Source organism: Rousettus aegyptiacus, unplaced genomic scaffold (genome assembly GCF_014176215.1).
Source record: "Rousettus aegyptiacus isolate mRouAeg1 unplaced genomic scaffold, mRouAeg1.p scaffold_m13_p_11, whole genome shotgun sequence".
Classification (NCBI taxonomy): domain Eukaryota; kingdom Metazoa; phylum Chordata; class Mammalia; order Chiroptera; family Pteropodidae; genus Rousettus; species Rousettus aegyptiacus.
In genome coordinates, this window is record NW_023416286.1 from 37,193,110 (window position 1) to 37,220,591 (window position 27,482).

The 27,482-nt window shown below is 37.2% G+C and overlaps 1 protein-coding gene across 2 annotated transcripts in view; it reads right to left on the bottom strand.

The window, feature by feature from the left end:
- Positions 1–2,461: 2,461 nt before the first annotated feature.
- GSR (glutathione-disulfide reductase) overlaps positions 2,462–27,482 on the bottom strand; it is a 34,503-nt gene continuing 9,482 nt past the window's right edge. Inside the window, exons 2-13 of one of the 2 annotated variants that reach the window (XM_016136133.2) lie at positions 26,050–26,076; positions 23,073–23,161; positions 21,857–21,926; positions 19,708–19,855; positions 17,181–17,235; positions 14,156–14,255; positions 10,984–11,070; positions 9,742–9,900; positions 7,595–7,706; positions 6,293–6,424; positions 5,394–5,527; positions 2,462–3,434 (exon numbers count right to left, since the gene is read on the bottom strand). In XM_016136133.2, coding sequence (XP_015991619.1) covers positions 3,285–3,434; positions 5,394–5,527; positions 6,293–6,424; positions 7,595–7,706; positions 9,742–9,900; positions 10,984–11,070; positions 14,156–14,255; positions 17,181–17,235; positions 19,708–19,855; positions 21,857–21,926; positions 23,073–23,161; positions 26,050–26,076 — 1,263 coding nt within the window. In that variant the 3' untranslated portion in view covers positions 2,462–3,284. The remainder of the gene's footprint in view (positions 3,435–5,393; positions 5,528–6,292; positions 6,425–7,594; positions 7,707–9,741; positions 9,901–10,983; positions 11,071–14,155; positions 14,256–17,180; positions 17,236–19,707; positions 19,856–21,856; positions 21,927–23,072; positions 23,162–26,049; positions 26,077–27,482) is intronic. The other variant, XM_016136135.2, reaches the window with a different exon arrangement.

Below are 27,482 nucleotides of genomic sequence, written 5' to 3' on the forward strand. Positions count from 1 at the left end.
ATGGGATTCTAGTTGCCGTAATTAGAAACTGACATGGCAAGTACTGGTACTACTGCCAGACCAACCCTTAATTTTGTTGCCATAGCCACTAGAATTCTCTCATCTCTGTTTCTGAGTAGTCAGGGGTGGGTGCATCTGATTGGCCAAGCCTACATTATATGCTTTCTCCCTAGCTGCGAGGGAGCCTGAAAAAGCATGCACCTAATATTTTGGGGCTCTATGTGAGTATATGTGTTTTGTCTCTTATTGAGGTTCATAAGGTTGGGATTCCCCAAAGTTATGAAGTCTGGATGACAAACGGCCAAAAAGACAAATGTCTGCTACTACAACCTACAGAAAAAGGACTTAAAAGGGAAACTGTTGTTATAAAAATTTATGTAAAAACTAGATGTCGCCCCAGCCCTACCATCTAACACTTTATCTTTTAACACCATGCCCTAACACATTAAATAGCACTTAAAATATACTACGTGAAAAACAGAAATAACTAATCACTTACCTTTAAGATGTTGACAGATCTTTATTGAAGAATCAACAAGCTAAATTATTGTATAAAAGGCAATGGCAATAAAAGAGTATTTCTCAGAGCGGGGCATAATGGAAACCACCTTCTATGCCTTCCGCTAACAGCTCTTCACCTACATCCAGGTCAGACTCATGGAAAGAGAAAAGTCTGTTGAAGACCTGAAAATCCTGCCTACTCATTTTTCAAAAACATAAAGGATTAAAATTTTGGCTTTAGTACTATAGATATTAGTGTAAAAAATCACAGTAACACACCTTTGCTCTCTTGCAACCAAAGCCATTGTATGACATACCAGGAATGATACTATGAAACTCAACATAAAGAATATAGAAAATGACTGTCAAGTGTAAAACGACATATACAAGGTGAACTGTAGTGCCAACCTACTGCATGACCAGGTATTATGGGAATATATAACAAATAAAACTATTAGCCTTCAGTACATGGTTCCATAGTGTAGCGGTTAGCACGTCTGCTTTACACGCAGAAGGTCCTTGGTTTGTGCCCCAGTGGAGCTACAGTTCATGGTCTATAGTCATGCCAATGTGAACAAGCTCCTTGTCTGATCTCGTAAAGCTAACCAGGGTTGGGCCTGGTTAGTACTTGGATGGGAGTCCACCTAGGAAGACCGGGTGCTGCGGGTTTAAGTAATGATAATTTTTTTTTAAAAAGTATTAAGTCTTCACAAAGTTGGTTTTGGTCAAGCCTTGTAAAACAAGATTTCCAGGTACTGTGATTAAAATGGCCACAAATTCTGTGACGCTCCTCCGACTGAGAGGTGAAGAGTCATTAACTTCAGCTTAAATCTAGGTTGGCCTTAGTGACTTGCTTAACCAGTAACATGTGGCAGAAGTGATGTTCTAGAACTTTTGAGGTTAGGTCATAAGGCATGTATCACCTGCCTGGTGAACAATCTCTGGGAGCCCTGAGCTTCTCTATCAGTCCATTACCTTGAGGCTGCAATGCTGGAAAGACCGCATGTGGGCACTCTGGTTGACAGCCCCAGCTGAGACCAGCCTTCCAGTCATACTCGTCTAAGTGCCAGATATATGAATGATTCTGTTTTAGACTTTCTAGACAAGTCCAATTACCAGTTGAATACCTCCAAATGATCTCTGTCAACACCAATGGAAGAGTCATCCTTGCAAGCTGAGTCTTGCTCGAATTCCTAACCCACATAATCATGAGATATATAATAAAGTGGTTGCTATTTCAAGTCACTAAGTTTGCAGGCAGTTCGTTATGCAGCAATATATAACTGGATCATCAGGTAAACAAGTGGGAAAGAACATTCCATACAAAATAAACGTGCACTCTTATTTATCCAAACACATTAAATGAATTCTATCATTTCCCAGAATCTTGACCCACCATCTTGTAGGCTGGCAGGTAAGACGGGTAGGAGGAGAGAGAGTAGTGTGTGGTTATTATCAGTCCAGTCCATGTCCAGGTTTTTAAACCCTATTTTCTTGCTGCAACAGTCACATAATCTAGTTAACTAACGTGGTATTTTTCTTTCATTGACACTGGAACTATTTGAAGTCTGTGTAGCAACCTGGCCAACCAGAAAGACATTCATTAAAAGCTTTATGACAGAAGTCAGTAGTACTATGCCACTAATAAAAGCCATGGAAAATTTGAACTAACTTACCTAGATGATAAAGGCATATGGAAATAAAGAGTTAAAAACCTAAGTGATTTCTAGATTGTTCTTCCAACTCAACCATTAAATTGGCTAAATGCTTCTTTTATACTTCTGGTTTATATTTATAAAAGTGAAATATCTTTTCCCCTTCATAAGGCCTTAAGCCTTTGGCTCAGTGCTGGCATCTGTTCCTCCAATGTGCAACATTCTTAGAAAATGAACTGTCACCTATAAATTAATAACAACAAATTTTATAAGAAGAAAAAGCTGCGATTTTATTTTTAAATTTTTGGAAATAATTTCCAGAAAAAAATAAAAGGACAAGAACACATAAAAGAACTGAAATCATTCACTGAGCCACTGAATATGAACTCTGAGCAGAGAGACTTGTGAAGTATTTGAGTCTCTCTCCTTCTGAAAGCAGGAATCACTTCTAAAATGTCCCTCACTTATGTAACCAGCTTCCTCAAATCTTTTCCAAGTTTAATGTACTTTATCTCATAAAAGTAAAATAAATAATTTTTAATCACTTAAAATGAAAGAAAGAATAAAAGAGGCAGGCCTCTTGTGTCATGTTTTTAGAGAAAGGTCACATCCCTGAAGCAGCTTTGCAATATGCAGAGCACAGTACTGGCTTTAAAAAAAAAAAACAACCAAATCAAAAAAAGAGATTCTGTGCACTTGCATTATTTAAATGTGAACAGCTGCTATTATACTTCTCTATAAAAAGTAGGAAGCTATATTCATTCATTCATTCATTCATTCATTCAAAGAACACTAACTTAATTGTAGTTCATATAGTTTTACACTTGGGATGAGGCTCAAACAAAAACAAAAACAAAAACAAAACAAAACCAGCTAGCACAGAGCTGTTAATAAAAAACTTTAAAATATTAATTATTTTGCGAAGTAATCAAATGAAAATCATCCTGCATAACAAAAAAAAATCCCAATTACATAAATAAATTCGTATTATTTACTGAAAATTTCCACTGTCAGAAGACCCTGATTACAATAAAGAAATACATAAAATGAGAACAATTTAAGTAAATGTGATTTGGTTCACTTCAGAAAGTGTACTGTTCTAGCTGCCAGCCACAGGAGTCTGAGTTCTCAACGAAGTGTGACCAGTTCTTCTGAAGAGGTGGGGTGAATGGCAACCGTGTTGTCAAAGTCGGCTTTTGTGGCTCCCATTTTTACTGCAACAGCAAAACCCTGCAGCATTTCATCACACCCAATCCCTTGCATGTGGATCCCAATCACCTGAAGAGGAAAAAGAGAAAGATACCAAATATTTAAAAACGTTTTAAAAAACTTACACCTCCAACCCCAACAGGCATGACAAAGCTTACATGGTCCTTACTCAACATCCCTTCCCAGCCCATCTCACATAGCCCTCTCTCAGGCTTTCTGCCTCACTGATGTTCCTTCTGCCCTGGGTACCCATCATGCTCTCTTTTACCCAAGTCATTCCCCCTCTGCCTAGACAATCTTCCAACCCCTCTTTTGAGAGTTAAAAACCATTCATTCTTCAGAGAAATGCATTCCTTCCCAACCAAGTTAAACTATCACGTGATCTCTCACTACCAATGTTTCTCCACCATGGTTCTATCACAACTGCAATGTTGTATTTATATTTTTTGGGGGACCAGACAATCACAGTCCATCTTTCACAGCACACTTTAATCTCCAGATGAAAGAACCCTGTCTGCTTTTGCTCCTCACTCTATCCCTACAGCCCAACACAAAGATGGCCCTCCGGAGGCACTCAGTCCTACTTGCTGGATGATTGCATGAAGGACCATACGAGGCACTCGTTTCGAATCACATTTTCCAATGAGCTTTCTCACTATACTTTAAAACTATTAGTTAATGTTCCCCTCAGCAAATGTTTTGAGGGTAAATAGTCCATTAAAAAACAGAGAACATAAAATTTATCTACAAAAATATTTTGTTTAAAAACAAATCAAGTATACACTTAACATTACTGAATCGTACATTTAAAAATGGTTAAAGTGGTAAATTTTATGTTAAGCGCTTTTTACAATTAAAAAAAAAAGTATATCTCAATTTAAAACAAACAAATCCCAAATCATGTATCATATATGCATCAAACACAGTCAGATTTTTAGATACTGTGATCTAAACTGAATTTACAATACCAGAATTTCTGGTGACAGCGAGAAATTTATATTATTCCTCTCTATATTCCAGTTCGTAGTCTTTAGCGGACTGTCAGGTAAGGTTTATCAAACGAACGAATGATAAATGGTACGAAGAGATAAGGAGGAATGATAAACTGATAATGAAGCAGTAAGAAGGGATCTTGCTGATTCTACATCTGGAAATCTTAGGCTACTGACGAACGTTCTGGGACAAGAAAAAAAAGCAACCTTTGTCTTGCTGCCAACCCACTTATTTTCTTCTCTGCTGATTCTCTGAGTCTGTCAATCCTCAACGATGTTGACTTCTATAAGCCAGGGACTATGTCTTATGGCTTTTGGAGTACAGGGCCACTGAATCAGATACAGACTACGATCTTTCTGATAAGAAAAGTTAGAAACTACATCTGAATCTTCAATTGAGCCACTATCCCTCATGGAGCGACGTTCCCAAGGCATATTGCTAAGTTCCATTTTAGTATTTAATTCAACTTGTAGAAAAGACCAAGAGGTTGACCTAATACCAAATGTTTTAAAAATTTTGTTCAAAATCATAAGATACTATTTCACATCCACTAGAATGCTCATAATAAAAAAGACAATAGCATTTTAGCAAGAGTGTGGAGGAATCGGAACTCTCATACAAGGCTGAGGGGAATGTAAAATGGTGCAGCCACACTGGAAAATAGTTTGGTGGTCCCTAAAAAGTTAAACCAAAAATAGATTATTCTACTGAATAAACTTGCTCTTCTCAACTGATTAAGTTTATCTTACATTAAATCCTGACATTTACCCATATTTCTCTGAGTTTCCTATCTATCCTGGCCAATGATTGTGAGCTTTTTGTGGTTTTCAAACTTACCCCTTGGTTTGCAGTAGAACATTCTTTCTAAATGAAATATTATGAAGATGCTCAATATATGTAGGCAGATAAAAGTGGGTCTGTTCCAGTTGAACCAGGAGACTTAACTACTTGGTCTCCTTCCTCCCCACCTCACCAAGATGCCCTAACCCCTGCCAACTTGAAGTCGCTCTTTAGCTTACTGGATTTTCCCCATACCTTCTCTTCTTTGTTGGCACAAACCATTTTCATCACACATTTTGTTTTCCTTTTGGTAACTGCATGATACATTGGGGTAAAGGTGGTTGAGTAGATCTTCACATTTTCTTTTCCATATTTAGAAATGGCCTCATCTGTAATGCACCATGAAAAAAAAAAAAAAATCTATCAAAAAAGCAAACAGTTCCACTAACCTATCAAAGAGAGAGCAAGAAATACATAACCTGAATCAAATCATGAGAAAATATCAAACAAAACCAAAATGAGCATTATTCTACAAAGTAAATGTTGATATGATAAAAGATGAAAGACTGAAGAATTACGTCTCTTGATTAAAGGAGGCCAAAGAGGTATGAAAACTAATTACAGTGATTATCCTGGACTGAATCCTGGACTTCAGGATAAAAAAGTTAAAAATGACATCATTTGAGATAATTGGTAAAATCTAAGTAAGGCTCAAAGTTTAGATAATACTGTATCAATTTATATGTTCTCATTTGAAAACTACACTGTGATTCCGTAAGGAAACTGCCTGGTTCTTAGGAAATAGATACTCAAGTGAGTAAGTGTGTATGCGCACATGTGACATGCAGAGAAAGAAAAAATAAAGCAAAAATGTTAATGTTATGAAGGAGTCCTCTGGACTATTTCTACAACTTTTCTTTAAATTTGAAATTAGTTCAAATAAAAAAGCTTAAAAAAAGTAAGAGATGACAGTGTTGTATGGGGGGAAATTATATGCTTAAAGTGATGGTAGGGAGGAAACTGGAACCGTGACAAGAGGTTAACCAAAATGGAGTGTGACCAAAAAGGAGAAAGATTTACTAAGCTGACATCTAATCTAAAGTTGGGAGTGGAGGGAAGGAAACCATAAATGACCTTCATTTTTAAATACCTACCTTCTGTGAGTCCCACTGTCCCAATAGGTGGGTGACTAAAGACCACTGTGGGGATGTTGTCATAGTCTAATTTGGAATCTTTTTTGCATTCAAAAAGTCTATGGGCAAGTTTTCGGCCAGCAGCTATGGCAACTGCAAAGATATTTTAAAATTAGTGTTTAGTTTATTGTTCATTTTAACACAGCAGAACCGGTCTTACCGTTTAGCCGCCTGGCTTAATATGCTAGTTCTGACAACGTTTTAAACAATGTTCATAATACTGAGTTCAATATGGCGACAGCAATGGCTCAGTGAACAATTCAAAACTATCAGCTACGTGAATTCTGTACATTCGAATATAACAAAAAAAGGATACACACACAAGTTCCCAACCATTTGGCAGTGATCTAGTTAATGAGGATATCACCTTTTCTATACAACATTTATGAAGCAGACTGTTTTAGCTTTAAGCATCTTCAGTTCTTCTTTATAACCACATCTGGCTCACACTAACTTTTTTAAAGTCTATTTTTATAATCATTTATTATTTTTAAAAAGTTTATCCTCGTTAACCTGTTCTTACCACTGTCTTAATTTTAAAATAAATGACTGAGTTCAGTAAAAGCATCAGCTATTAATTTTGACTTGAAACTGACCCCTCGGAAAATAAGTTATCATAGGATACAGAAGAAATTTCTTCACTTTCACAATTTTCAAGATTGTGTTATAAAGTTTTTGAAACTTTGCTTGTTATTTTGCTTTGGTTAAGAGAACTTTAAAGAAGCTGTGTATAATGGGAAGTTTCCATTCTGAGGTAAGGCCCAGGGCCATTTTGGAAAGGCTGGTGAGGTCACAGAGGGGTATGGAGTGAAAGCAGATGGAATGATGTTGATACAGATAGAAGTGTGACAAAAAGCTTGAAAAGGTGCCTGTTAACTCAGGAAGTAGGTTGAGGTATGGAATTCAGGGGAGGGATGGGGGTCAGTCTTGGCTGTATTAAGACCAAATAGTCCTATAAGAATCCCACTCAAAATTACTTCTTCCCAAACTGTCACCACACACAACTGATTCTAACTTACAGTGTTCAGACAATGACTGTATCAGCTATATAAAAATGTATTCACTAAGCATTTCTAAAGTAGAAATGAATATTATTCAGAAAACATCAGGTTCCTAACCAATACCTAATTCAATATTTTTATAATTTTGATGACATAAAGACATTCATCCTTTTAATTTTGCTTAAGCTGATTTGACTATGAACTGCTGAACAGTTTTATATAACACAGAGTCTCCATTACCCAAGAAAAGAAGAAACATTACCTGGAGTAAGAAGAGCTTTTCCACACACATCACCAACTGCATAGATGCCTTTTATGTTAGTATTCTGGAATTCATCTACGAGGATATGACCTTTCTTGTCAGTCTGAATCCCCTGAAATTGAGAAAGGATCGTGTAACTATCCGGCTTATCTGCAAAAAATTGCAGATCAAATCTCTGGATCTATCTCATTTCAGCTACCTCTTCAGCCTGAATCTCCAAGAACTACAAGATGAAAAACAGAAGTTGGCAAGTTTCCTATCTTTTGTTTAATCAAAAAGAGAAATGTGTTATCCAATTTTGAGGCTTTTTAACAGGATCTGCAATGTACAACTCAACTGGAGAGGTAAACATGAACAAGAATCACTCAACCATTAGACCTGCTACTTGCTATGTCTGTGGAGTCCATCTAGGACAGTGTTTTTCAACCTTTTTCCACTGAAGCAGTCCTCCTGAAGCTTGCTAACTCATACCCTAGAGGGGCACAACTTGAAGTGGTCATCAAAAGATTTCTGTGAAGCTTACCATTTTATTTTTGAAAAGCCAAGAAAATTTTGCATTCTATCCTAAAGTATATTGCTGTTTCCTTTAACCAAAATATTGTCCTATAAATCGAGTCGAATTTTTGCTCCAAGATGGATCATGCTTATCTTGTGGCAATCCCATGTGAGTAGAGACAACAGAAGCAGGAAGCAGGCACTGGAGAGGTCAAGAGCAATTTACCTTTGAAGCCAGATAAATCTGAGTTCAAAACTCAGCCATTTGCTAGCTATGAGACATTGTATAACTACCTATTTATCAATAAACATTTGAACTTCTAGTACAAATGAGGCATTAACCTAGTCACTGTGAATATAGTAGTAAGTAATATAGATGTCCTCCCAGCTCCATGGAGTTTACAGCCATGAATTATTAGCTCTGTGCTCCTGTTTTCCTCATCCTTACCCACAACAAGTTGTTGGAAAGATTACATTAGGTTAGTAACATGTTGACAAGACCTATACACAGGAATCATTCGATTTACAATACAAAAATATAACTTAACATAGAGACAAAAATTTATGCCTCGTTTTTTAAAAATTCGGCAAATATAGTTGAAAATTGGACCTACTAATACCTCTATCTGTACAATGACAAAATATCTCTTGAAAAGTGAAATGCTAGATAACTACTTTTGTTAAGATAAAAATAGAACACTAGTTTTACTAAATTTCACTGAACAATAAGATTAAAAACAAGCAAAACATCTCTCAGGTATTTTATTTTTTTAATGCTAAAAAATCTTTTTTATAGAAATGTAAAAAAAGTACATTATTAACAGGTATTAATATTAGAATGTAAATCAATGTTATACTTCTCAAGAGACTCCATCAAATATATAAACCTCAAACATATAAAATATCTACTATTACTAGTAGAGTAGTACAGGATATTAAAAATATCACCATCATTGTCAATAGCAACCGTTAACATTTACTGAGTTCATACTATAAGCTGACATCTTAGCTAATTACTTCGCATGCTCTCTCTCATTTACTCTTCACTATAACCCAGTAAGGCAAGTACTATTTTTATAAACATATTTACACGAAGCTGTTCAAACTTAATAGTAATTAAGCTGCTTGTTTAAGGCCATACAACTGGTAAGTAATGAAACTAAGGTTCAAAATTAGATCAAACTCTGGAACCCACGCTCTAAGCTACTATACTAGACTTAACTTCAAAATTTAAAAGAAATAAGAATGCTAATTGTAATCCTGGTAGTTCAGCTTCATGTCTGTTACAATGTCCAGGACAAATTACACACCCAGCAATCAAGATTAGAGCTGCAGACAATAAGGAATAATTATAGGGCTTTAAAGAGACAAGTTTCATAATAAAAAAGGAAATCTATAAGAGGCTAGTCAAGAAACTGCTGGATAATCCAGATTAGAGGTGGCAGGAACCTGATATGGGGTGATGACATAAAAAGGAAAAACCTTTTTTAAATTTCAAAGAAGCAGCAATGAGATCTGATAACAAACTGGATACATGGAATAAACAGAAAACAATCCCTTAAAACCCACTACAAGTTTGGGGTCTGGGGGTGGAGGAGACACACGGCTACTAAGAGATTCAAGAATGTTTTGTGCAAACTAACTCAGCTTACCACTTTGCTTAAATTCAGAGACATGGAATTTGGATCCCGCCCAATGGCCCAGAGCAGGCAGTCAACATCTGGAATAGTGGTCAAGGTGGGTTTCCTACCAGGAACTGAAGTAACCATGCAGAGTTCCAAGCCCGAGGAAGTCTTTTTCACTTCCTTGACCTATTGGCAGATAAACATGTTAATTGTGGGGAAGGGAGGGAAAAAGGAAAGCAAAAAGGAAAGCTAGAATTCTTAACACTTAAAAAAAAAAAACCCACTGCTACCTGTAAATCTTACGTGCCGATATACTTTTCCCCAAAGGCCACCAACACTAGAACTCCTAGGAGCCAAGACCGTTTCCTACATTCCCCCAAATCATCCAGCCAACAGCCAGAAATGTCAGCTCGTTTCAGCAACCTAAGGCTTCAACTTAAAAACAAAGTATCTTAAACTCTACTTCTTAAAAACTGTGATAAAATTTTAAGTCATAAATCTAAATACAGTGATTTGCGATTGGAGTGAGAGGAGAAGGAAATGGGCTACAGCGGCAACACTAAAACACTTTTTCACACTGTAAAATCGTTGCTTCTCCCTGGACATTCTTAACCAGAACGGGAGTGGGGTTGGGGTAAGAGGTCGGGAGAGTGCAGCTACAGTTTGGTGACGGTCCCAAGGGGATTCTGATGTTGACCCCCACCACCGACCTAGCACTTTCACATTCACGAAGCATATTCGCATTTATTATTTTACTTGATATGGCCTATGATGAAAGGGTGAAATATCTGACCAAAAAAATAAATAAATAAATAACCATTTTTGCAAGGCCAATGCTCCAGGAAAATTCTGAAATTTAGGTCATTTCCTGAGAAGTAGAGCACTTTGTTATTCTTCCCACCTGCAAAACCCAAAAGGGCATGCTTTAAAAATAGTCTATAACAATACTGCCTGAAAAATAAATATAAACCTGGAAAATAAAGATGTTCAATTAAGGCATCTGAGCACAAAAATTAAAGTTTTAGTTCTTACTAAACTATAATCAACTACCAGATTTCTAATCTTTTATACCTTGACTTTATTAACTAATTAGTGAGAAATTCAGCTTCTTAGAATGAAGCAGAGTTGGTAGTACTCTAGAAAAGAATAAACTGACCAGGGTAAACAAAGAATTTATACTAATAAAACCAATAGGGTGAAGCCAAAAGCACGAAGTATGATTCACACGGAGAGACAAGGGCTATAAACCTGCCTTGGGCTAGGTCATACCTGTGAGTACTTCAGGACCTCTACACCAGCATTCTCCAGCTCTTCGGTGCAGTTGGAACTGATTATTGAATCAAAATTTCTAAGTACCTGTATACAAACAAAGATAGCGGAAGGAGAGCGGCGGGAAATAAAGATATGCTATAAACTCGGGAGGGAATGTCAGTATCACCCTTCCTCTTATCTCTTCATTTATGGCCCTAGTCTGAGTGGAGTTTTAATAAATCTATTTTCCTACATAGCTGCCAATGTCTGTATTACATCTGACTTCACAAATTCCTGTTCTACTGTTAAACAGATAGGCAATCTCGGCCCTACTCCAAGTTTCCTTTTCCATAAGCCTAGAGATCAGAAATTCTCTTTCCCCTTTTATTACTCCAAGGCTAGCTTTCCTTTTGATATGATTTAAGGGAAGATTCTCTAGCAAAATCTCCTTATCTAGGTAGAAAAGTCAACGGTGTGGCCTTCGAGATTTATTTTATTTTATAATAGTCTTAATACGTGTTTAAGATCATAAACTACTTAGGGTCCTAGATTGGCATATGTGGGATCCATTTCAATTAAGTTCCCAACAAAGTTGAAAACACTGTTGGTTTTTTTTCCTGGAATGCTAGGGGTTGTTCTAGAGAATATTTGTCTGTCTATACATCTTCTGCTTATCCTTAAATCTTTCTAATATGTGGTAGGAGATGTTATCCCCATTTTTTTCAGATGAGAAATTCGAGACTCTAAGAAATAGTGACTTTTAGAAAGTACTAGAACCAGAATTCAAATTGAGATCGGCCTGAATCTTCAGATCAAACTCCACAACATTGTGCACTGGCTTCTTCTCACCCCATAATTATGGCAGCTATGTAAGGCACTGGAACCATTAAGAATGGACCACTGTGTGCCTACCAGGGCAGACAATTTCTGCTCCATTATCCCTTACAAGCCTATAGACTGTGGGAAGGCACAAGGACCATGGAAGAACAAGGTTAAGTCTCTTCTTTTTTTTTTTTTCCCCCATTAGTTTCAAGTAAAAGTAAGGCCATTCTTTCGTCACATCTCTCAGACCAGTTAATAGAGCCACTAAATGAGGAGTAATGAGATATGACTTCATATCCTCGGAACCAAGGCTCATTAATCTCCCTTCCATATCTATGGGGACACTTTATTTTTTTTTTTAAATTGAGTTCAGCATACCAAGCTGAGGTGGGAAGCTCAGTGCAACTGGTCAATTTTATCTTACAAGGTATTCACATATTCATTAACATTGCTGCTGTAACAACATTCTCATACTTCGCCTTTTCACAGCAGTCATTCACTTAATCTTTGTTGGAACACTATCATTATTTTAAATGAGTAGACATGCAGTGAATGTCTATTTTGTGGAATTTACTCTAAAAGGTGCTAGGAGGATATAAATATGCATATTGACACTTCTGTTCCCTTCCCAGTGAAGAAACATGTGCAACTTTTACAAGCTAAACTGAGGTTGACACTATAAATTCTGATTCATTCAATCCATTAACAAATACTTATTAAGCTTTACTAAATAGAAAACATAAAATATTAGAACAAAAGACTAATAATTAACTATTAGGCTATACAGATAAGGTGTTTTATTAGAGACAAATTATACAGAACAGGGAAGATTTCAGGGAGAATGTACCATCTGCATTAGATCTTGATGATTTGAGAAGGGAAAGCAGTTTAAGCAAAAGAGTCCATACAAATATAAAAATTTGGACCACGTTACAGACAGCAAATAGCAAGTAGGCTACTATGAATGGAAGAAATTTAAAGAAAATAAGTAGGGAATAGCCCAGAGAGGGTTAATATCCTTCTGGAAGACAGGGACTATGTCTGACAAAATTTATTTTATGAGCGCTCAGTATATACATCAGGAATCTGAATCACAGCATTTGAGTGGTAGGGATCCGATAAATCCTGTCCCAAAGGCATTAAGCAACTTGTCCAAGACACACACTTGTTAGGATCAGCCAGATTCTTAGGTCAACACCCATTGCTGTCCCACACCGAGTCTCTGAAAGCTTCAATACTGAGCCACTATCCAGGGGTGCTCAGCCACAATTAATCAGCAAACGTATAAAGCAACACTTCACCATTAACGACAAAAATGGAGGAAGCATTTTAGTAGAAAAAATACTGTTCTGGGCTTCTGAGACCTTAGTTGATTCTCAGTTTTGATCCTAATTAGTAGTCACAAATCTCTGTTGGCCTTAAAATGAGGTTTCAGTAGATATCTGTAAGCTTCCTTTATTATTATATGGTAAAAAATACATAACATTAAATTTAACAACTTAACCATTTCCATAGTGTACAGTTCCATACTGTTAAATATATTTTTACTGTTGTGCTGATGTCCAGAACTTCTGCCTCTTGCAAAACTAGAACTCTATACCCATGAAACGGCAACCCTCCATTCCCTCCTCCCTCCCAGCTCCTGGCAAGCACCATTCTATTTTCTATTTCTATGAGTCACACTATTCTAGATACCTCATGTAAGTGGAATAATACAGTGTTTGTCTTTTTGTGACTGACTTATTTCACTTTGTATGTCCTCAAGGTTCATCCTAGTTGCAACATGTGTCAGGAAACCCTTTTTTTTAAAGGTTAAATAATATTCCATTGTATGTATAGACCACATTATGTTTATCCATTCATCCATCAATCGACACTTGGGCTGCTTCCATCTCTTGGCTATTGTGAATAATGCTGCCATAAACATAAGCAAGCAAATATTTTTTATTAGTATCCTTTTAATGTCAAGAACTTAGTAAACTGTTTTGACTAATCCAACACTATCTGATCATATGAAATTGATTTCCAGAATAAGAAGCTAACCTGATAGTCTATAAACTTTAACTAATACTTATATTTAACCCTGTATGTCTCCTTACAAAGCCATCTGATATTATCTACCACTTCATGATGAAAAAAAACAGCCAGTCTGATTGAATCAAAATCATTACCACCAACGAGCAGCTGGTAGCTGTGAAAGACAGAAGGCCTAATTCAAAAAGCTTCTATGCAACTCCATGTCGAACAAATCAACCGACCACCACATGCTTTGTACCCTAGTATTTAATGACAACACGAGAGAAAATTCTCACTGCAATGTTTAAGAAGACAAACATCAAGGAAAGAAAAGGGAAAAGGACAAATTTACCTTATCATGCCGTATCATTAGTGATGTCTTAGAACCCAGGGCTGAAAGGATCCCAGCTATCTCCACAGCGATGTAACCCGCGCCAACGACGACACTGCGGCTAAAATGAGAGCAGAGGGTTGATATTTGTTTTTTTTTAATCAATTAATGTACTTTTATGGTGACATTGGTTAACGAAATCTAACAAGTTTCAGCTGTACACTTTAACAGTAAGGCATATACATTTAATGTTTTTAAATAAATTTATTTTGGAATAATTTTAGATTTGCAGGAAAAGATGAAAAGATGGTACAGAGATGTTCTGTATATCCTCTACAGTTTTTCTGGAAGTGAACATCTCACATCATCATGGAACAATTGTCAAAACTAAGAAGTTGACATTAGTACACTGCTATTAACTGAATTCCACACTTTACTCAGATTTCACCAGTTTTCCATTCATTCTGTTCCAAGATCCAATCCAGATACCACATTTCAATTTTAAGTAGACAATATCCCTTTGCAGAAAGGAAATACATTTTTAGTTGTTTTAAAAGTTCATTATCCTCATTTCTTCAGAGAGGAAATACACAAAAACAATGAAAGTAGAGATTCCTTACGCAAAGATCTTCACATCTGAAACTAAAACTGACACCAATTCTCACTGCCATTATTCTCTGCTCAGGATTTCTCTTTGATCATTATCTATCAATCTTTAAAATAAAGGAAGAGTTTAACTTGTAGGATAGATGTGAATTAAAACTAGACGCCCTGCATAAATTATGGTCTAAGAAAGCATCTAAACACTAGATAGGTACTGGATAAAACTCCATCAATGGTAGAGAAGCTGGCCCTAGTCCTAGAATAAAAAATAATGTGTACTTCCATGCTGCAGCCTAGGCAAAAAGTAATCCATTCAAAACTGTAGTTCCCTAAAGCTTCAAACAACATCCTCTACCATTGTTACAGTGCTTGCGTAGGAAGTAAGTAATCAGGGAAGAACAAAGGAAATCTCTCTTTCATTCCTTCCACAGCTAAGGTACTATGTTGTGAGTCCCTACCTTCAGAAGGCTATGGTCTGTATGGAGGATGAAGTATGAACCCATATGGCTGCAAGTAAAAAGTATGCACCCTCTTATCCTATAATCCAGGTATGAAGAGAGAAATGTCTAGATAGTTTGGAAAATATGAAACGGTTCTTCTTCACTCTCTACCTCTCTCTTCACTATTATATGATGATTTTTCTCCTTTCTTTAGGTCTCCCCTCTTTCTTCTTTATCTCCTCTTTCTTCCCCAACACTTATATTACTTTTGTTAAGCATTTTGCTAGACAAGATGAGTATCCATCCCTGCTCTTGAGGAATTCCTGAGGTTTTCTGAGGAACAGAAGTCAACAGTCAGTTCTTGCAGGATAAGAGGGCTCAGAGAATGTTCCAGATCCCTGAAAGATGAGTGGCTCACGCAGGGGTTGAAGGATACATTCCAAGCAAAGGGGACATACAAGGAACGGGTGTGAAACAAGTTGGCTTCTTCAGAGAACTATACACAGCTCAGCATTTGGCTCTCAGCTCCCAGAGGCACCTCTCTTCAACCTCCTGTCACTAAAGCATCCCCTGGAAATGACCTTAGATCTCCTGAGTCGCCAAAGCACTTGTCTTTAACTCGGAAATACCGGTACCACAGCATTCCACGGGGTCCATTCTTCTGCCTCCAATCTACCATAAGCCCAATGAGGGCAAAACTGAACCATACAGCCCACAGCACATGATACCTTGTCTACAGAATTTATTCTTTCGCCGATTATTTGCTTATTTATCAACATAAAAATGATGAGTCTAAAAAAATTTCACATAATTGTTATTTCACTTTCCTATCTTTCTGAGTCTTCTGTTTACGACATGCATAAATTAACTTATTGCTAGCACTACTAGTTTAATAAATAATTTTAAAATATTTAATGGAGGGATATCCATAATAAAACGTCTTTGAGGGCGAGTCTAGACTGAATTATATCATCTATACAAGACAAGTCATGACCACATTTCTGGTAACATTCTCACATGTGTCATAACATTCAACCCTAAAACCAAACAGTACAGGGTAGATCGCAAGGAGAAAAAGGATATTCTCTAACAGTTCCATGCCCTGCAGACAGCAAATCCAAAAAGACAGTTTGCTTTTCACAAAGTCAAAAGATTCCCTGGTATTAACGGGACATTTTCACTGCAGCTTTGGAAAGAAAGAAGCCCTCTTGTCCCTTATTGTGCCTCTAGGTGACTTAGGGTAAAGGTAGGGACATGGATTATTAGTCACCTTCCATGAAGGCCTCTTTAAAAGCACGGGATTAAGACCTCAAACTAGATTGGCAGCACCACCGAGGGAGTGGGAGAGTTGAGCAATACTGACTCCAGAGTGTTACTCAGGAGATAAAGGCCAGACCTCGGGGCGAAAAGCGTCCATCCTCCAGTTGTTGGATGTCATCCCTTGTCACGAATGAAAGGAGGATCCCATTAACCTAGAAAGCTTGCAACTGGCAGCTTCTTCAAATTAGAGAAAAAAATCTTCCTCATTATCTTTTTCCTCTCAGGTATCTAAATCCATGACAGTGGATTACTAAGGTTATTTGGAAAAACACAAATAAAGAATTTCAGAAAAAAATCTATTTTTGTGATACTGACAGAGGTTTCATTTATGGAGATCCTTCCGTACCAGAATCGGTTACTTGACACATTATCAAGCTGAAGAAAGAAGACAGTTTTAAGTCTTTACTATATATTCTTCCAAACCACCCTGTATTTGATTCTGGTTTTAAAAACTTGGCAATGGCCTCTAACCAAAAGCATGAAAGATCTGAGTCACTTAATGAGGGGTACTAGTGGTTGAGATACCCAAGGTCATAAAAAGAAAAGAGGTAGGAGAATAGAATACAAGAAATACTTGCATTTATTGGTTGGGGGTGAAGAGAAATGTCAGGGGGAGGGGAGGAGAAATTAAGCAGGAGAGACTGAGGGAGAATGAACACAGGTCAGGAAGGAAACCGGCCTACCTAGGTAATTCTTCCAGTTCAAAAAATCCATCACTGGTTATTCCTAGGCTGGCACCTATGTAAGAAAATACAATATAGATTACACAGATTGAGCTTTCTCTTGGAAAATCATCGTAACATTTTCTTCAAGACCCAACACTTTCTCAGTCATCACATTCTGTTTTGACAAGTTTTGTTAAAGTCCTCACTGCGGAAGCTGCCAACCAAGTCTCCAAGTTGACATTTTCATTTTCTCTCTAGAAATAAGAGCAGCGATGACTAAATAACTAATACATTTTTCAGAGGAACTACAATTTTCTCAGCTCTCATGAATAGACTCTTTGCTGGATCTGCTTCACTCTCCCACCCCCAAGGGTAGGAAAGAACCGGTTGGCTCAGCCACGATCCTTTTCTCTCTGCTTTTTTCTTCAAAAGATTTAACCAACTCTCCCCACATTGTGGAGGGCTTCCCCGGCTTCCAGTTGCATATTTCCTAATTGTCCCACTATGCACTTCTACTTTGCTTCAAACTCAATATATTTAGAATTGAATCTTAACTATGTCCCTCTCTCAAGTTCACCAATCCACTTAAAGGGACAACCTTCCACCAATAATCCAGATGGAATCTTGAACTGTCAATCAGTGATTCCTTCTCTCACTGCCCCTTACATCTCATCAGTTGTTAAAAATATTGCACTTCGCCAAATCCACGGCACATCCTGATTATAGGACACATCCTGATTTCAGAGGTGTTGACTAATTCTTTTTAATGTCCTGGAATCAATGAAATATAGTAAATGAGTCTTCCTTCTCTCAGTCTTTTGTGTCTGTTCTGTTCTCTTCTCTGAGGCCTGACATATAGCAGCGCCTCAGTAACTGTCTGCAGAACTGAAATAAGCTTTTCCATCACATTTCAGATGCTAACCCTGTAGCTGAGAACTGCATCATCACCTCCTGTCTATTGCAGCAGCTTTCTAACTTATCTTGCTCTTCTGTAAGTCACTGTCAGATTCGTTTTCTAAAATTAACACTTAGATATCGTCACTACCTTACTTATAAGCTAATAATTATTTACCCCAGTTGTCATGAATTATAGATATTTATTAATTTGACTTTACAAGTCACAATTTAGCTCCGACCCTCTTCCAGTCTCAGCTCAATGTATTCACCTCCAGAATTTTCAATGTTAGAAATACTGGTTATATTGGTTGAATGTCGCTCAAAGACATTTTTATTACTCACTGGTTCTTCCAGTCTTCCTCTTCTTCAGCAAGTAATGCTCAATTTGTGAGCCCCTTTCCTGGGAATTATTTTTGGTTTATACCAGCCCACAATAATCTGTCCCACCAATGAGCACTCCAACTCTCACTGTTTAAGAGTCACCTGGTAACATTTACTTTCTATTTTCATTACAACTGTTTTTATTGTATGTTTTTAATTAAAAAATGTGTATGTTAAAAAATTAAAAAGACAACAGAGTATCTAGTAAAAAGCAGATCTGTCTCACGCTTTATACCTCCAGTCCTCTCCTTGTAGGGAGTCAGCATCACTAGGCTTTGAATATCATTCCAGAGATATTCTAGTGCACATATATAGTCTCCTTGCCTTCTTAAAAATACACGGATTGTAGCATGCTATACCCTGTCCCACACTTTGCTCTTTTTTTTTCCATTTCATAATTTTGGAGATTGTTCCATATGAGGATGCTTATATCTAATCTTCCCAACTAAATTTTAAGTTATGTGAAAACAGTACCTTTATGTCTTTTATAATAGCTGTTCTTAACTTCTTGAGGGTCATGAACCTGCTTTAAAAGCTGGTGAAAATTTGTGAATTCTCTCCAGAAAGAAAAATTACATAAATGCCATACGGACTCAATTTTTCCATATAAATTCAGGTTGGTCACAGGTCCTATGAAGCCAATTCATTGAGATTACAAAAGACGTATAAACTATGATTGCTATCCACAAAGACCTTATAATTTAGTGGGGGAGAAAGACATGGACAATGTGTCTTATACGAGGATAAAGCAGTATGCTCATCATTCATCTGTGTATATAAAATGCAAAGGCAGACATCACTGAGATTCCTTTCTGCTTTAATTTTATCATTCTCTATATGAGAAAAGAATGTATATAAAGGTTTAATTAGGTAATTAAGTTATATCCCTACGAGATTTCTCTCCCTTAAACAAAAACAGTAAATACATCGTATGTCTTGAAAATAGCAGCCCATGTGAAAAACTGAGGCGGAAACAATGCTGAGAGGAACAGATGAGGCTCTTGCTGTTTTTTCTCTCTGTGTTACCTGTAGTATGTCTGAGGCTAGAGCTGGAAGAAATATCTTTCTTTGCCCTGTCACTCAGGACCACTTAAACCAGTTACATTTAGGTTCTGCAGAGACCTTCTCTTGTGGCCTTGTCCAAAAAAAAAAAAAAAAAAAAAAAAAACTAGTATAGGCAGATCCCCTGGGATGGCTTATAAGGCTAAACATAATGGTAAACTCCTCCTGGCTGTTATTAATAAGCATTTGTCGTTGGAAGACTCACCGGGGATCTGGCTCTCCTGAGGACGTGAAGGCACACCACCTGTTGCAATCAGGATGTGAGGAGCAGTGTATTTTTCCCCATTGACCTCTACTGTGGGCTGGGGATCGCACGTGAATGCTGCATGGCCATAGATGATGTCTATATTGGACTGGAGAAGGAACCATGACGTTAGCCTGTTCTTAAGGTAAAACAAAAACACTTGCTGCAACTTATCGGCTTTTTCATTTCTACCAAGGATCCTGATTTGGGGTTTGTGGAGGCCAAGACAACGCTCAACGTTTGAGTTTCTGCAGAACTTCTGATACTTACTTAGGTAAGGGGTTGCCACTGGATGCTGGAAGAGTACAGTAAGAAGAGTGCTATCTTGGGCCAAAACCCAGAGATCAAAAAATATATGCATGTCACTCCCACAAGGAGAAAGATTACATCTTTGCCCCCAAGAGCTGAGAGAGGAAGTCTTCCTCACCTGCAATGCAAACACACTAAAGAATGATGTGTCTGGAGGAAGACCAGCAGGCTAAGAGAAAAGGATAAAGATGAAGGAAGTAGAGGCAAAAGAGAAATACTCTAGCCAAGGGAGGAAAATACAATGCTTCCGTTTTCCTAAACAAAAGACCACCACCACAAAACTACATGACAATAAAGTTCCATGCTAGAGATGTTGAGAACTCAGACTCTCATTGGTCTCACTGAAATCCTCTGTGCCAGGGCCTCGATTTGGGAATCGAAGATTGCTGGCACCGAGCTCCTGCCAGCCACGATACAAGTAATGGCATGCGAATGTGGTCAATTCACAAAGATAAGGAAATCACGCAAGCAGGATCACAGAAAAGAACGTTTAAACATTTTGGAAGATGCTTGGTTTTGAAACGAGTTAACACCTCCTTTCCAATCACCCCTCCAGGCCTGTTGAACAGGTGCCCTACTCAATCAAGTAGAATCAGATCAATGCCAAAATCCACAAACCTTCATTAAATCCTTCTTCGGGAGGTAATAATTTCCTATGGAATGCTACATAAAAAGGGGTATGGGTCAAGTGACAATAATATAGGTAACTGACAAAATTTGTATTTTTTAGGATATTTGAAAGTTTCCTTTCTTACTCAGAATTTTTGGATCAACTATAAGTAAATCCTTCCTAATGAGCTCACAGTAAGCTTTACCACGTACCAAGATTTGTATTTTAAAATGCTGTTTCTTAAGTCATTTTCCTATCTCTTTTACACTTTAGCAACCTACACTTAAAAAAAAAAAATGGTTCAGTGTAGCAAGTGCTATCTCTACACTCACGTCTAGCAGCCTTAAAATCTCTTATTATCCAAATATTTTCCTTTTAAACTAGGGATTAAGGTCAGAAAATTTGACCCTCCAAAAATTAACCAAATGAATCAATATAAAAATATATATAAGGTTATCCATCTGTACTAGTTACTCACCCTAAAAACCGGTTTATACACATGCTGCTGAGATTATGATGGCCCAAATACCATAAAAAAATCTACCAATCTAAATATAACCCAAGTTCCATTGAAATCTTAAAAACTGAAAAGTGAGACCGAAAAGGCAAATGAAGCTGGTAGGATATATGCTGTGAAGAAAAAGAAGAGTTGCACGGTACATAATTTGTCGATGTCTCGGACTGGTCCCAGGTGACAGAGGTATGATATCGAAGCACTAAGGCAGGATAAGCCTCAAGATGATAAATGATAACATACATTTGCTGAAAGCAAACACACCTTTGCCCAACTTTCTGGATGAGATTTCATTCACAAAAACAGCCTCTGAACCATAATTTGGTCTCCTGAGTAGAGCTAGCCACTCAGGATGAGGATGACCTGAGTAAATGAACAATGGCAGGTTTCCAGCCAGCTAATGCTTCAGATTTACTCAAGGTACAGCCATCATGTGAGACCTGGTCTACCAGCTTTGGCACACACACTGCCCACTCCGTAGAAAAGAGGCTGGCCTACCGAGTCAGAGGCTTCTTCTCTCAGACAGGTCAATCTCAAAATCACTAATTACAAAAGAAGTTACAGAAACATTAAGAGATACGTGTAATGGCTACATTTTAATCTGGCCAGATTTGTTAGCATACTCCAGCAGAGAACAGAACAGCTCCTTCTCAAAGTTTAAAACTCAGCGCACTCACCTTGGTTAGATTATTTTGATAGATGGTATTCAGGCGGCTCACATAGGCATCCCGTTTTTCCTTTATAACACTGTGGTGAAACCCAAGTCAGTACTGAGAAACAGGATTCTCCCCTTTCAGTTTATAACTAGGGCATCCATCCCTGAACAGCCCTTGAGCAGAGAATCACAGACTACCAATAAGAACCCCATAAGTGGCTGTCTCTGAGATAGTCACCCTCACCCCCGTGTCCATCTTCACTCACTACGGAGAGAAGCTCTATTCCACTCTGTTCAGCTGACATCCATGATGTGTAAATAGACCTTTCTTTGCAAAGAAGACAAGGAGAACTGCTTTGGCATAGTGCCTAGTGCCTGGTGGTTATTTGATATTTGTTGAATGAATAAATGAATTTGTTAAAATTCATTTAACAAATTCAAAAGGGCTTCAAAAAGTCTATGGCAGGCTCCTCAAAAAGTTAAACACAAAATGCCACATGACTCAGCAATTCCACTTTTAGGTAAAGATCCCAAACAAATGAAAGCACAAACTCATAGACGGATCAATGTTCATAGCATTATTATTCACAAGAGACAAAAATAGGGGGAAAAAAGTCCATTGAAGGATGAATGGATAAACAAAATATGGTATATAAATATAAAGAAATAAAGGACTGAAATTCTGACACATGTCACAACATGGATGAACTCTGAAAACTTTACGCAAAGTGAAATAAGCCAGGCATACAAAGACTAATATTGTATAAAGTACCTAGAATAGGCAAATTCATAGAAACAAAGTTTCTGGATGGCAGCCTAGTGATACCATGGGCTCGGAGGAGAGAAGATGAGGAGTTACTGTTTAATGGGTACATTAAAAACATCATTTTTGATTAGGATGGTGGAGAGGTTCTGGAAATGGATAGTGGTAACAGTTGCATAACACTACAAATCTATAAATGCCACTGACAACTTAAAAATGGCTAAAATAGACATTTTATGTGGTGTGTCTGTATGTGCACATATTTAATGTATATAACTTGATGAGTTTAGAGATAAGTATGCACATGTGAAACCATCACCGCAGTCAAGGCCATAAACACCCATCACCTCTGAAAGCTTGTTTTATATAGTTTACCACAATAACACTCCCGCATACACCAAAATTCACAGCTCATTTAATTATGAAAGAAAATATTTATATTTGTAAAAAGAACCTTCTAAGCATTAATACTTACCGCCAATTGAATTTACTATCACAACTTTGAAAGCCATAATCAGCATGATCGTGCATGAATTCAGAGTGGACAGCTGTGTTCCACATTACCTGTGAAAAAAGGACCCAAAACAGTGCATGAGTCCTGAGGGAAAACAAATCATGAATGAAAAATAACTATGACAGCAGATAAAAAATTTTCATTTTAAAATTAAACATTTAAAAAGAGTTCAGAAATATGACTAGATAGATTTTATAGAGAGGCCGCTAAAATATTGGGGGAAAATTACTTTTATGTTTAAATTCCATAGTTTATAAACCCTGTAAAAGCAGGATATTATAAGCCCCAAAGTCCTTCCATTAACCTTTATTACTGCTTACATTCTTTTTTAAGTTCCTGATTTCTTTAAGCTCTGCCTTTTGTGATTAGTTCTAGGAAGTGGAATTTTATCTGTAACTTCACAGTAAAGTGATTTCAAAGGATGCTATTAGACAGAGTTGAGGACTAAAAACTTCAAGAGAATGAACTCCTATTATGTATTCAGTAGCTACAAACATGTCCTTGTAAGACATATGTAATTAGACATCTGGAACTCAAAGGTTCAATGCATCTCTTGTGGAATGTAGCCTATAATCTCGAGAGGCCTTTTAATGCCAACAGATCATCACGATAACTGGATTCAAACTAGCATCCAAGACTCTCAATGACAGACAAAAACTACCATTTTTCTTTGTCAGATAAGCCTTGGACTCTTTTTCTAACAAAATTTAAGATTCCATCTTTGCACCTTCTCTCTTTATGCCTAAATATGAATAAATTGATGACCATTGCATTTTTTTTTTATACTGAGGTGAAATTCACGTTATAGAGTATTAACTATTTTATCTGCTGGATTCTTTATCTTAATGCATATGAAAGACTTATCAATACTATAGATACATTATGTAATTTTAAGAAACATCACAGTATCTCATATTTTTCTGAATAAATATTTATTTACTTCCAAATTATAGTATGTATGATGCTTTAGCATCAAGCACTTCTGGAGACAGTGCCTCTGTATGAACTGCACTGGCTTTTAGGCTCGGACCTAATCGAGCAGTTAGCAGACCCATCCCTCTGGCTCCTTCCCTATGGCCGCTTCACTCTGCCTTTCTGCAGGGGGCAGTTACTCTAGGTTTCAGTCTGTTCTATAAAAAAGAGGCAATTACCAAATAACTTCAAGAATGCAAAAGTATTTTGAAATCAGTAAAGTCCTATAAAAAAACAAAGTAAATGTCTAATACATGTGATCAGAAGAGAAGGGATAAGTGAAATACATGGAACAAAACATTACAAATTTAGCCTACTATGAAGTATTAGCCCAGATGGTATTTTAAAACAATGAGGCAGCAGCAATCACTACCAGATTTACTACCATAATTGGTTTAAACTACATAAAACTTCCTTAGAAATACTTTACACAATTCATATATCCATAATTACATGATTCCAAGTAGAAGAGATTCTAAAATCTAAGACGAAAACAAAAGAGTTGAGGAAAAATGTCCCATAGGAAAAAAAATTTTCCTAAGACAGAAAAAAATTTTACCTACACTAGAGATTGTAGAAAGCCTTTCTGGAATTAAACTCAGATGTGTGTTACTGATCTTTCAGGATATTTGCTTACTCACCAAAGAGCTGCCAATTTATTATCTAATCTCAGTAACAAAAGGTTGTAATCTTGAGATTATAACATGTTTTGAAAGTACATTCAAATAAAGAGTAAAATTATTTGCAAGTATAAGCAAGAGGCAGCTTTGGACATAAGAGCTGTCATTTCTTCCCCTTTGTCACAGGCAAAGTTGCTTGAATGACTGCTCACCATAAAAGTAGCAAAATACTGTCATTCAAGCAACTTGAAAAAATTCAATCTTAGAGTAGCCATCAGATATCCAAAGTCACAATACATGATTTTAATGTGAGATTTTTAATGTACACGGAAATCCATGTCTGTGTTTAAAAATAAACTCCTACTAACAAAATAAAACGAGAAAATCTATGACAACCTCAACGTGACTTTCCAGGAGAAAAATAGTTCCAGTCTCCCTGGAGAAAACTGATTCAGAGATGCACTGGAACAAGTGAAAAGACCAGATGGCTTGAGGCAAACATCCTACACTCTGCGAAGTCACCCCAGGATTACAGGCAGTTAACCAGAGCCATCTGCGGAAGGAGGAGCATCCATATGCCACCATCATCCACCTAGTCTTGGTCATATCAACACTTGGGCTGAGAACTGGCTATAAACTTTTTATTTCCTGTTGGATCTCCCTATTGAGAAAAGTTATCCTGTGCAGATAGATAGTGTTTTTCTTTCGTGCCATGACTATAGATATTTGGCTGGTCTTTGTTCCTCAGAAGTCTGAGACCAGACACTGTGTTCCATTCCTATTTACCTCCCCACTGCGCCCCTACAGTAACCCTGTCACTTTGTCACCATGTGGTGAGAACTTACCACATGGCCAATGTCCAGGATGAATTTCTTTTGCATGCATGATGCAATGAGTGTCCAGGCCCTCCCTCCCCCAGGCTCCCCTGCAAGGGCAGCTCAGTTCTGACCAGGAGAAGCTAAAGCGGTGCTGAGTGAGGAAATCTGCCTGGAGATCTTGGAGCTATCCTGCAGCCATGAAGCAGGGAGTTTACTGTTCGTTATACACGTAGAATGTCAGAATGGAAAGAGGCCAGGGTCCCTTCAGATATCTTCAACTGCTAAGTCAATCTCAGAAATGGCCTATCTCTAGGCTTCTTTCCCCCACCCCCCTTCTAGGTTTCTTAATAAGTGATATTTAAAAATACAAACAAAAACTATCCTATTGTTTAAGCCATTTTAGTTGGTTGCTCAGTTATTTTTTGCAGAAAGAATTTTAACTGATATATTTGGAAGCAATCATATTCTGATCATGATTTACCAGATACATAAAAGGAGTGTAGAAGGAAAGAGAAATAAAAATTCTACCTTTTTGGGTACACATCCAACATTCACCTGAGGGGAAAAAAAAAATGAAAAAAGACGTTATTTTAATAATATTAAACTCAAACCATCAAACAAACCTTTAAGACATGAACCCCAAGCATCAACCCAGGAGACTCTTGAGTTCTAAGTCACAATCTACCTTTACTTCCATTTTCCTATTACAGAGCTGTAAAAGATGAACATTACTTTTCTTGTGTGACGAGGCAGAGAATTTTCCTCATCAGCATTTTCCCAAAAGAGCAGAGAGTGAGAATTCCAATTCCAGGGGGCCATGCACTGCAGGAATAGTACAGGTCAGGAGATGGCAGAAGCTGAGCTTGCACAGAACTCAGAAGAAAGCAGCAGAAGAGAAATAGCAGCACAGAGCTGAGAGGACGCACCAGCTGAATAAGGGCAACTGAACCATCTGAGCGGCCAACCTGGAGGATTTCTGGGAAACCTACTGTGGAGTATCTATGGTAAAGCACTGAAAATGCCGCCTTTGAGAAAACCTCTCATGGAAATCCGCATTATCCTTCAGGACCAAAGGATGATGATGAATCCAACAGTAATGTTCATCTACGCTATGTAGTCATATACGTGCTAGAGACAGATCACAAATTTGATTCTTAACCTTCTAGGAGCCAGTACACAAAGGAAAACAAATACTTATATAAGGTTTCATGTAAAAACTAATTGTTTAAGAAAATAACTATTCTTGTCCATTTGACTAGAGAGAAAGTCCTCTCAAAAGTCCTTGTAAACTAGCTATGACATATGTTTACACACAAACTTTTGTTTACATTTGTTTATTTGACATTCTAATGTTAATAACTGAAGAAAAAAAAAAAGGTCAAGAGTAAGAGATTAAAGTGCCTTGAGGGTGAAGAAATTGGGACTTGATTGAATGGATGACCATTCAGTATATCTTAGCAGAGGAGCTAACTATAGGAGAACTAGATTGATCCTTCTCTTTTGGAGGACAAATTAAAGACCCTTTAGCTCTGAAACCTACCATGTAATATATATTTTGGATACCCTTTAACCTTATAAACATCAACTTGGAGGTGTAGTGATGTGTCTTGGCCACTACAATGAAACTTAAACAAGGTATCAATTGTATATCTTAAAAAAAAAAAAATCAGTATATTTATTCGTGCCTATTAGCACAGAGCAAAGTCGAAATATTCAGACACTGGTGAATACTTACCAAAAGCACAAAAATATAAGGTACTATAGTACCATATATATATGGCATGGAACTTAGGACATTGATCAACGATTAGTAAAGAAACTTGAGAGAACATAAATACATGTCAGACTTCGTAAGAATGTCTATGACTTATGACTACTTCTAGTCATTCAGCCTAAAGGATCAATCTAAGATATACAAAAGCTAAATACACAAAGATGATGTTATGTCTAAACACAGGTAT